This window comes from Diaphorina citri, unplaced genomic scaffold (assembly GCF_000475195.1).
Source record: "Diaphorina citri unplaced genomic scaffold, Diaci psyllid genome assembly version 1.1 scaffold1842, whole genome shotgun sequence".
NCBI classification, from domain to species: domain Eukaryota; kingdom Metazoa; phylum Arthropoda; class Insecta; order Hemiptera; family Psyllidae; genus Diaphorina; species Diaphorina citri.
In genome coordinates this window covers 6,947-18,231 of record NW_007379268.1, presented here as the reverse complement: position 1 = coordinate 18,231, position 11,285 = coordinate 6,947, and the positions used below count along the sequence as shown (strand labels likewise).

Here is an 11,285-nt window from a genome sequence, read left to right as displayed (position 1 = left end):
GGATGAGATTTAACTCACTTTTGCACCGTGTTCCTTCCGATATACCTACCTATTTACTAGGTCTTGAAAGAATCGATTGATAATCTATCATAACTTACGGTTCTAGAGGATTGAATGCACCTGTGGCTGATCCAGGATTGATGTAGAACTTATTCTCATGTTCATACGCTTCAAACTTATGTGTATGGCCAGAGATGAGAATGTCTACGTCTAACTGACGTTGAAGCAAAGCTAGGGCCTCTCCATAGAAGGACTTATCCAAACCTGGTCGATCTATATATCAAATTAAAGGTCTTTTTACCAGGAACACGAAAATGGTGATTAAATTTTGTTCAGAGAACCATAAAGCCAAAAAACTGGTTTTTAAACATCACTGGCTAATGTTTTCAAATAATCAAATGTTTCTTTAGTGACCAAGTTGCCTGTGCATAGGATATGTTGAATGCGTCCAGGCACCAATAGTTTCTTGAATTTGGCAGGAAGACCACTTGTTCTGTGGGGAATGTGAAGATCACCGAGTACTAGTACAAGCTGAAACAAAATGTGTGAAGAAATGAGGTGAGTTCTAAAATTGAAGTAATTCAATGATTTTCCCTATAGTTTGCCTAAGTTTTACTCAATTTTAGCAGATAAGTGATCAAGACTATTCAGATTTTGGGCTTGATCTAGCTTTGGGAGCACATTCTTTTCCAGTATGATTTTGATAAAATTCAGCACTAATGTTCCACACCAAAGGACTGACTTTCTCGATAAGTATTTTGGGGTTTTGAGGCCCTTTATTTTGGACTGAACCACTGGTGTATATTATTTGCATGAATAAGCAAAAGCTTTAACCAACTTACCATTGTAAATGGGAGGTTCTAATCAGCCAAACAGGATCTCTTATTATCTGGTGAAAGTGATGAAAAGCAGCGGGAGAGGAAGAGGAGAGCGGAAATGTTTTTGAAAATGTTGCAGCGGACGGGTAGCGCGGATTTGGTCGTGGGGGGATCGAGTGTGAAGAAGACTGCGAAAGGTGAGTTACCTTCTACTTTCATATTAAGATAAAAAAAAGGTTTCTACTTGGCACCTTTATTTCACGGTCGAGTTTTTTGAGGGGGGGATATCATTACTTTTTGCTTTGTCCAACCGAGGAGGGTGACTTGAGAATAAGTTCTACAGATATTTAAAAAACTAACACTTGTAGATAAAGGCTGATAAGACTTTTAATAATTAAAATTAATTAATTAATCCATAAATCCAGTATTTAATCCATAATCCATTTCTTATCACTTTTCGTGGATTTGATTTTTTGTTTTTTGCAAATGTTTATGTTCGTGAAGCTTGCACTATTATCTTCCCCTCCCCTCTTTTTAAAAAGGGTCCAACGGGATTTTTTACCCTGAGGGAAAAATGTCCTGAAAAATTCCCGCTTTTTTTTCCAACTCGGTGCAAACGCAAAATTTTCCGAATCGGTTTGTGCGCGTTGGTAAACAAAACCCTTTTCCTTTTTTTTTCTTTTTCAGATTTCTTCAAAATTTCGCTAAAGTGTGGCTAATTTAAGTTTAAAAAGGTAAGTTGAAAACCATTTTATTCGGCGTTTTTGTACGTTCAGGTGGTGGATTAGTGTGAAATATTGTTCCTTACACACACGAAAACCACTGGATGCTCGAAACTTGCGTGTTGAACCGGGTTTGAGTTCATTGTTTTGACTCGGTGGATTCCTACTTCCTATTCTTTGTAGCCCTCTAGTCCCTATTGGTTGTTCGTAGTCATTCATTGAGAGGTAACACACGGTATATCATGCTTTAATAAAGTATTATTAGGAGGTTAAACTCCCGATTTAGTACAGTGAAAGCTGAACGCAAAATCAGTGCAGTGCGTCTAACAATCCCACCCTCCCCACTCCTGCTCCAAGTCCTGAGGTTGTCAGGAAGAACCTTATCCCTCAGTCTGAAAAGGTTGTAAGTTGTGACACACAATGTTGCTATTACAATATAAAACTTGCTCAGAAAAGGACCCACGCTTGCCCTTCAAAAGCATTTGTTCCAACTAAACTCAAAGTTAATGATAAAACATACAACTCTTTTCTCCGCAGGAAAATGAGCAGTTCCGAAGAAGTCTCGTGGATTTCATGGTTTTGTGGACTACGAGGAAATGAATTCTTCTGTGAAGTTGACGAAGACTACATTCAGGACAAATTTAATCTGACGGGTCTCAATGAACAAGTGCCACACTACCGACAAGCCCTCGACATGATTCTTGATTTAGAACCCGGTAAGTTTAGAAGGGAAAGAAAAGTAGAGGAATGCTGGCAATTAATGAGGGCAGGCTGAGATGGTTTGGTCACATGGAGAGGAGACATGAGAGCTATATGGGTTAGATGGTGGAGAAACAGTGTAGGAGGAGAGAAAATGAGAGGTAGACCTAAGTTAAGGTAAAGAGATAAGGTATAAGAGGACGTGAGATAGAAGAGAGGACACATTGAACAGAGGAATGTGGAAGGAGAGATTAATAGAGGGGAACATCAACCCCAAATGAATTTGGGACAAAGACAAAGTGAAAGAAAAATAAGAAGATTGGAAGAACCTGCCAGAAGTTAAGTCAGAGAACCTCTTGTGTGAGATTAGTTTAGTCTAGAGATGGGTGAACAGTGAAATATAATTGAGAAATATGCTTTACAGTGGACTACAGAGTTTAAGTCAGATCCTAACCAGTCTAGCTAGCTGGCAGTCCTGATGATGGTTGACTGTGGTTCAGGACAAGCCAATTAAACATGGCTAGAGACCATCACTCTGGTGTATGACACATAAAAGAAATATCTTAATTCTGTTATCAGTGTTATCACTATTTGGCTACAGCTTATAATTATAACTCACTCCTCACTCACTGTTTGCATATCTCCTTTAGGTTGTATAATACACATGTGGCTTCAGAGATGAGATCATCCTTACTTCTTAGTTTATTATACATATTTAGCTTATTTCATATAGTTTGTTTTCAATCTATTTTCAGATGATGAGCTGGAAGACAATCCAAACCAGTCCGATCTGATTGAACAGGCATCGGAAATGTTATATGGTCTCATACATGCCCGGTATATCCTGACCAATCGTGGCATCGGACAAATGATCGAGAAATACCAGACTGGAGACTTTGGCCACTGTCCACGAGTGTACTGTGAAAGTCAACCAATGTTGCCCATTGGTAAGTTGTAATCTTTGTAAAACTAGTGGTTCAGCTAACTGTATTACTCAGTTGGAGTAATGGGTAATGGTCCCCATGTAGAATAGAATATAATTATCTTGTTTATCCTGCTAGGATGGGACCGAAAAGTCCCTTTACCCCCTAGCAGTCTAACCAAGGTCTTTTATATGTTGACATTTTATGGGGAAGAGTTATGTAATTTCCATAATCCCTATTAAATCATAAATCCAATGGGCAAATGTGTTGAAGGTGTTAAGTTGGACCAAAATCAGAAAAAACCATTCAGAAATTAAAGAAAAACAAAGGATTGTACCTAGGTACATATACAATATTGAGTAATGATTAAAATTAGAACACTTGTGTTTGCCAAATTTTATCAAAATCAGCTGAGCCTTTTGAAGAGGTTTGACAGCTTGTTTTCAATCTATTTTCAGATGATGAGCTGGAAGACAATCCAAACCAGTCCGATCTGATTGAACAGGCATCGGAAATGTTATACGGTCTCATACATGCCCGGTATATTCTGACCAATCGCGGCATTGGACAAATGATCGAGAAATACCAGACTGGAGACTTTGGCCACTGTCCACGAGTGTACTGCGAAAGTCAACCAATGTTGCCCATTGGTAGGTTGTAATCTTTGTAAAACTAGTGGTTCAGCTAACTGTATTACTCAATTGGAGTAATGGGTAATGGACGTAATGGTCCCCATGTAGAATAGAATATATCTTGTTTATCCTGCTGGATGGGACCAAAAAGTCCCTTTACCCCCTAGCAGTCTAACCAAGGTCTTTTATATTTTGACATTTTATGGGGAAGAGTTATGTAATTTCCATCACCTCTATTAAATCATAAATCCAATGGGCAAATGTGTTGAAGGTGTTAAGTTGGACCAAAATCAGGAAAACCCATTTAGAAATTAAAGAAAAACAAAGGATTGTAGGTACATATACAATATTGAGTAATGATTAGAACACTTTTGGGTTTGCCAAATTTTATCAAAATCAGCTGAGCCTTTTGAAGAGGTTTAATAGAGGGAACTGTACCAGCTAAGGTCTTATTGTTCCAAAATCAAAGAGAACTATGGGATAGGAAAAGGCTAGAAAGAAGAAGATGATGATGATGATGACAGTATTATTAGCACTACTCTACTGCTTAAGTAAAGGAACTTTTCAGTCCTATGCTTACAGTGTACACAAAGTATATTTTATTCTTTTTTTTTAACCATCACCTCTATTAAATCATAAATCCAATGGGCAAATGTGTTGAAGGTGTTAAGTTGGACCAAAATCAGAAAAACCATTCAGAAATTAAAGAAAAACAAAGGATTGTAGGTACATATACAATATTGAGTAATGATTAGAACACTCTTGTGTTTGCCAAATTTTATCAAAATCAGCTGAGCCTTTTGAAGAGGTTTAATGAGAGAAGGAAGACAGGATAGGAGAAAGCCAGCCGTTCCGAGAACGAACATTATCCCATCAGAGGTTTGACAGAGGGAACTGTGCCAGCTAAGGTCTTATTGTTCCAAAATCAAAGAGAACTATGGGATAGGAAAAGGCTAGAAAGAAGAAGATATTATTAGCACTACCCTACTGCTTAATTAAAGGAACTTTTCAGTCCTATGCTTACAGTGTACACAAAGTATAAATATTTTTTAATTAGGTAGGTACATAGGTACTGATCGAATAAACTACGGGCTAAATAATTCCCGGAGGGACGGGCCCAGCTTGTTGGTTAGTAATTGCCTCCTTCGTACGGCTTAAATTGAAATCACAATTAGAAAAAGATTAGGTAGGTACGAGAAGACAATGTTTATAAGTAGGTTAGGTACCTACGATTTTGTCCTACTCCCGCGGCAGGTAGGTAGGTAGGTAGCTAATCCCCGAGTCAACTCCTAATTATTATCTTCACTAAAAAATAATTGTAAGTCCTGAGTAGGTAGGTCATGCCTAGAAAAATATTATAAATGATCTATACTTCTATAGGTGTGTATCTACTTATTATTATTATTTAAACAAGCGCTATTTGTAAAGGTGTAAAAAAGAAAATCAGGTAGCAGGTAGGCAATAAAAAATAAATATCTAAACACAAACACAACAAACAAAGAAAACGAACAAAAAACTTCGCGCAAAGTTAACGCGAAACAATTCACATTGCGGTAGGTAACGAGTACGTTCTTACTGACAGATTAGAATAATTAAACACAAACACAACAAACAAAGAAAACGAACAAAAAACTTCGCGCAAAGTTAACGCGAAACAATTCACATTGCGGTAGGTTACCTAGGTACATACGAGTACGTTCTTACTGACAGATTAGAATAATGCCATATTTGCCAAAGTCGAGTGGCGATTGAAACACATGCTGTACCTACCTAACCGAGGCTTTGATAACATCACATGAACCTCTTGAGAGTTACAGGGCCAGTTCCGGGGTGCACTAAGCGTTCTAAGAACAATCAATCTCAAGTTTACGGGAGTAAAGTTCGTCCATTCGGTTCCCGCCTTGGGCGGACTTTATTCTAAGCATATGAGGTTCGTTCTCGGAACGGCTGGCTTTCTCCTATCCTGTCTTCCGTCTCTCTTCGCTTTTGGGACGATAAAACCTCAGTAGTTTCAGTTCCCTCTATCAAATCTCGAGGTGCTGTTTCGGGCCTTTGAGGCCCCGTGGCTGTCCTTTTTCAGATTAACATTAACTGACTTGTCAAGCCCGAGGTATGAGCAACTTTTTGCTATTAGGTAGGCGCCTAGATCACCAGTATACCCTATACTTACACATGAGCTTATGATTACATATTATGAGGTACGAAATAGGTTTTACGTATGATAGGTAGTGAGAAAAATAAGAACCGCCAAGATAAAACAATGTGACCTTGAGACCATTTGTCATTTTACCTAAGTAGTACCTAAAGGTACCTACTTAGCACCCTAGGATTTTTAGTCCGTCCTTCCTTTATTATTACAATAGTAATAAAAAGGTATAAGGGACGGGCTATTGTATTCGCTTCGGTGTCGTCTGTCACTCTGTCTGTCCCCATAGAAGGACTTATCCAAACCTGGTCGACCTATTATCAATAGAAGAAGCAGAGGTTAGGAGAAAACCAGCCCTCCCGAAAACGAAAATTATCTGTCTTGGTCTCTTGAATAGAGTTCGCCCCGGGGATCAAACCCACGACCTAGCGCTTACAAGACAGTCGTGCTACCCCCCAAGGCTTTCTCAAGGCTTTCTATGTTCTATTCTTATATACTAGGACTGCGTCAGAGTTGCGTTTAACTCTTGACGTTCGCGTACCTCCCGTTAAGACTTGAGGAAAAACATTGATATGGTAATTTTAGGTAGGTATTCACCTATTTATTTATCGATCGAAAACTACACGTGTTTCATTATCACGTGCTCAAAATGACAGGGTGTGTCCCATATATTGTTCAACATACCGGGTGTCGCAAGCAACGTTGAGCTTGGCTAGTGCCTGGATGGGAGACCATCTTTGCAATCGCGCGGCTTTTTCCGACCCTCACTCAGGCTGGGCATGGTAGAAAGAAAGAAAGCGGAAAAAGAATATGGGGAAGAAGAAAAGAAGAAGAAGGGGAAGAAGAAGAGGAAGGGGAAGAAGAAGAGGAAGAAGAAGGGAAAGAAGAAGGGGAAGAAGAGGAAGGGGAAGAAGAAGAAGAAGGGGAAGAAGAAGAAGAGGAGGAGGAGAAAGAGGAAAAAGAATATGGGGAGGAAGGTTCAGTAAACTACAGACCTCATTTAGGAAAGGGCTCTTACAAGGCTTCCATAGGCCAATTGAAGCCAAAGCTTCGTGAATAAATTTCCTCTATGTGCTCAAATATTTTGTCAAATTTCACCAAAATGGGACAGTCAAGACGAGGTAACTTACGGTTCTAGAGGATTGAATGCACCTGTGGCTGATCCAGGATTGATGTAGAACTTATTCTCATGTTCATACGCTTCAAACTTGTGAGTATGGCCAGAGATGAGAATGTCTACGTCTAACTGACGTTGAAGTAAAGCTAGGGCCTCTGGATCACCCCATGGAATGATGTCATGACCATGGCATAAACCAATGCGGAACTGTCCCACAGTCACTACTTTCTTCTCCGGGTAGCTAGTGCCCTAGAAAATTTACATAAAATAGCAGTTAATCATTAGCTTTAAATCAGTTTCTACCCTTCAGTCTATTGATGTTGATCAAGGTGTAATGAATCTTGAATCATGTCCTGTCCACACTAAGTACTTTCATTATTTACTTTTTTCTAGGTTTGATAGAGGGAACTTTATCTGCTCAGATCACAGCAGGTCATTACATAGAAAGTGGCCAGCCTAGTTAGCTTAGTTGGTAGTGCATCTGCCTTGTAAGCGCTAGGCCGTGGGTTCGATTCCCGCCCGGGGGTCATAAGAGTAAGAAGAGGAAACGAAGAACGCGCTCCCGAAGTTCGCGAAGTGAGAGCTCATCGTCTTCTGATTGATTTGATCATCTTGACTGATTGTTCAAAATGTGAAAACGCCACAAGAATTTATACCCGTATTTGTGAACGAAAAATTCTCGCTCTCAAGTTTGACCAATGGATGTGTTTTTTTTTTTAGGTTTGATAGAGGGAACTGTAACTGCCGAGGTCTTATCGTCTCGAAATCGAAGAGAGAAGGAAGACAGGATAGGAGAAAGCCAGCCGGTCAGAGAACGAACATTATCCCATTAGGATAAAATCCGCCCCGGGCGGGAATCGAACCCGCAGCCTAGCGCTTACAAGGCAGACGCTCTACCAACTAAACTAACTAGGCTGGCGTAGTCGTATTTAAAAGGGATAAGAAACAACAAACTTACAGGAGATACAAGTAAGAAGTTTTATTTTATTTATTAAACCTATAATGTAAAATGATAATGTTTTGTATTGTATAAAATATGTTATATAATATTTAGTTGTCTTTTCTTTCGATTCGATAGGTAGTTTGTATATAAAAAATACACCTAACTTTCTAAAAAAAAAAAAAAAACTTACCTTTGTGAGGGGAGGACTCAAAAAAGCATTTATGACAGACAGGCTATAAAGTCCACACGCGATGGTCCATTGAAAAACCATGTTTGAAAAGCATTTGTTGAAAGACCAAAGACCATCAGACCTGTTGAAAGACCAGCTTGAGAGATAGGTATAATAGTGGGTGTACTGGGTTTTAGAAATGAGGCTCATAAGGCCCTTTCCCACTTGTGATTTTCATCTGATTTTTTCGGAATGTCCTGTACTTAAGCAATGTAATTTGAATTGGAGTGTTCCCACTACAGACGACACGATTTTTTTCGGGCGATAAGTGAGAACGGCAGAACGGGCCTGTACAAGCACTTCAGTCTGCATAATTCATGAGTGGTTCATCAGAACTGGACAGAATGGTGTCTGTGGTGGCCACTCCTCAACTTTTCTTGTAGTCGATTCTCTCAACGGTGACTTCATCGGCAATCAGCTGATACACGTAGGTGACAACATTGCTACTTTGAATGTCCATCAGCACAAATGATGGGTTCACCTTCCTGAAAACAAAAAAAGTAATTCAGTGAACTGAAGGAATCATTCAGAATGATGGGTTGGCCTTCCAGGAATGAGAAGTGCAATAAATGGTTCAGTAAACTTCTTCTTCTCCCTGGGACTACAATGTATTTCCTCAGAAGGTTCAGTAAACTACAGACCTCATTTAGGAAAGGGCTCTTACAAGGCTTCCATAGGCCAATTGAAGCCAAAGCTTCGTGAATAAATTTTCTCTATGTGCTCAAATATTTTTGTCAAATTTCACCAAAATGGAACAATCAAGACGAGCTGTCCATCAGCACAAATGATGGGTTCACCTTCCTGAAAACAAAAAAGTAATTCAGTGAACTGAAGGAATCATTCAGAATGATGGGTTGGCCTTCCAGGATTGAGAAGTACAATAAACAATAAATGGTTCAGTAAACTTCTTCTTCTTCTTCTTCTTCTCCCTGGGACTACAATGTATTTCCTCAGGTTCAGTAAACTACAGACCTCATTTTAGGAAAGGGCTCTTACAAGGCTTCCATAGGCCAATTGAAGCCAAAGCTTTGTGAATAAATTTCCTCTATGTGCTCAAATATTTTGTCAAATTTCACCAAAATGGAACAATCAAGACAAGGGGCGGGAATCGAACCCGCGGCCTAGCGCTTACAAGGCAGACGCACTACCAACTAAGCTAACTAGGCTGGCGTAGTCGTCTTAAAAGGGATAAGAAACAACAAACTTACAGGAGATGCAAGAAAGAAGTTTATTTTATTTATTAAACCTATAATGTAAAATAATAATGTTTTGTATTGTATAAATATTATAGAATATTTAGTAGTCTTTTCTTTCCTTCTATTTTCTTTCCATTCGATAGGTAGTTTGTATTAAAAAAATACACCTAACTTTCTAAAAAAAAAAAACTTACCTTTGTGAGGGGTACTCAAAAAAGCGTTCATGAAAGACAGTCTATAAAGTCCACACGCGATGGTCCATTGAAAAACCAGGTTTGAAAAGCATCTGTTGAAGAAAGTCCTATTCTATTATTTTTTTTTTTTTTATATATAATAAAGTGCTTTAACTACAAGGTGTTAGATCTTTAACTACATTCTTTAAGATGTTAGCGCTTTAACTACATTCGCGCTGACGTCTTTATTAGATTAGGTTGTAACATTAATATATCTTAGGAATCCTAAAAGGTTCTCAACGGAATCTTGGTCATCATCCAGTGAAGGCATCTTGTGGAAGGCTGGACGGGATGGATTAATGTAAGAGCGACATTCTAGCATTCTATTCTTTTTAATTTATTGTAATCTGCTTTTTCATTTCCAGGCCTTTCCGATGTACCCGGCGAGGCAATGGTCAAGTCTTATTGTCCCAAATGTATGGACGTGTACACACCCAAGTCTTCGCGTCATCATCACACGGATGGTGCGTACTTTGGCACCGGATTTCCTCACATGTTGTTCATGGTGCACCCCGAGTATCGACCCAAACGACCTGTTTTCGGGACGATAAGACCATAGCAGTTACAGTTTCTCTGTCAAACCTCTTAAAAAAAAAAAAAAAACATAGAAAGTGAAAAAAAAGGAAGACAGGATGGGAAAAAGCCAGTCATTCTGAGAACAAATCTTATCTATCTTATCTTATAAAATCAAGATTCATTCACATTTCACACACTGATTGCTCTATCTCCTGAACCACAACACCTAGAAAGCTGACATTTGGTAGGAATATTCCTTTTATGGTGTAGGTGTGCAATAAGAAAGGCTTTTGTGAAAATCTAAACCGATCCTGAGATATGATCGATTTTTGATTGCTAAAATCTCCATAAGAAATACACAGAGTGCAGAGATTGCAGGGGAGAAATGTTCCATGTCAATTTTTTTTTTTTTTTTTTTTTTTTTTTTTCTAAACCTAAACTCTCTCCCATAGTTCGAGAAGTGAGAGTTCATCATTATTCTGAAATTCTGATGGAGATGTTTTATACGGTCCCGAAAGTGAAGAGAGGAAGACAGGATAGAAGAAAGCCGGCCGTTCCGACCGACCAACATTTTGAGTTTTGTTTATGTTTTTAGTTTGATAACTATGCAGCTAATAGGGAGCGCGCAGCGCGACCATATTTTTTTATTATTTTCTACAAGTTCTGCCATGCCTTTTCTACAAGTCTGTCCATGCCTTGGGATGAACTAGCAAGATTCTGGAGTGAAGCGATGGAATTCAGCTAGTTAAGGATAAAATCTACCCGAATCACACCTATAACCTAGCACCTACAAGGCAGTTACCCTCAAAGCTAACTAGGCTAAAGGCAGACGCACTACCAACTAAGCTAACTAGACTGGCTATTCTATTCTTTTTTTATATATATAATAAAGCGCTTTAACTACAAGGTCTTTTGCGCTGACTTTTTTATTAGATTAGGTTGTAAACATTAATATATCTTACGAATCCTAATAGGTTCTCAACGGAATCTTGGTCATCATCCAGTGAAAGAATCTTGTGGAAGGCTGGACGGGATGGATTAATGTAAGAGCGACATTCTAGCATTCTATTCTTTTGAATTTATTGTAATCTGCTTTTTCATTTCCAGGCCT

At 38.8% G+C, this 11,285-nt stretch overlaps 2 protein-coding genes across 2 annotated transcripts; one reads left to right on the top strand and one right to left on the bottom strand.

The window, feature by feature from the left end:
* Window positions 1–92: 92 nt before the first annotated feature.
* LOC113470806 (vacuolar protein sorting-associated protein 29-like) lies at window positions 93–894 on the bottom strand. The gene is given in 3 exon segments (XM_026829524.1): window positions 93–273; window positions 309–531; window positions 843–894. Coding segments are annotated over 3 exon segments (405 nt in total). The 5' UTR covers window positions 846–894; the 3' UTR covers window positions 93–94.
* A 561-nt stretch (window positions 895–1,455) lies between these two features.
* Window positions 1,456–10,217, top strand: LOC103517421 (casein kinase II subunit beta). Its single transcript, XM_026829527.1, has 4 exons — window positions 1,456–1,552; window positions 2,078–2,256; window positions 2,995–3,186; window positions 10,024–10,217. The coding sequence occupies exons 2-4, from the start codon at window positions 2,082–2,084 to the stop codon at window positions 10,215–10,217; spliced, it is 561 nt and encodes a 186-aa protein (XP_026685328.1). The 5' UTR covers window positions 1,456–1,552; window positions 2,078–2,081.
* Window positions 10,218–11,285: the final 1,068 nt, after the last annotated feature.

Coding starts and splice junctions, on each gene's coding strand:
- LOC103517421 (XM_026829527.1), top strand. CDS start 2,082: ATGAGCAGTTCCGAAGAAGTCTCGTGGATTTCATGGTTTTGTGGACTA. Junction 2,257..2,994: donor GATTCTTGATTTAGAACCCG/GTAAGTTTAGAA, acceptor ATCTATTTTCAG/ATGATGAGCTGGAAGACAAT. Junction 3,187..10,023: donor TCAACCAATGTTGCCCATTG/GTAAGTTGTAAT, acceptor TTTCATTTCCAG/GCCTTTCCGATGTACCCGGC.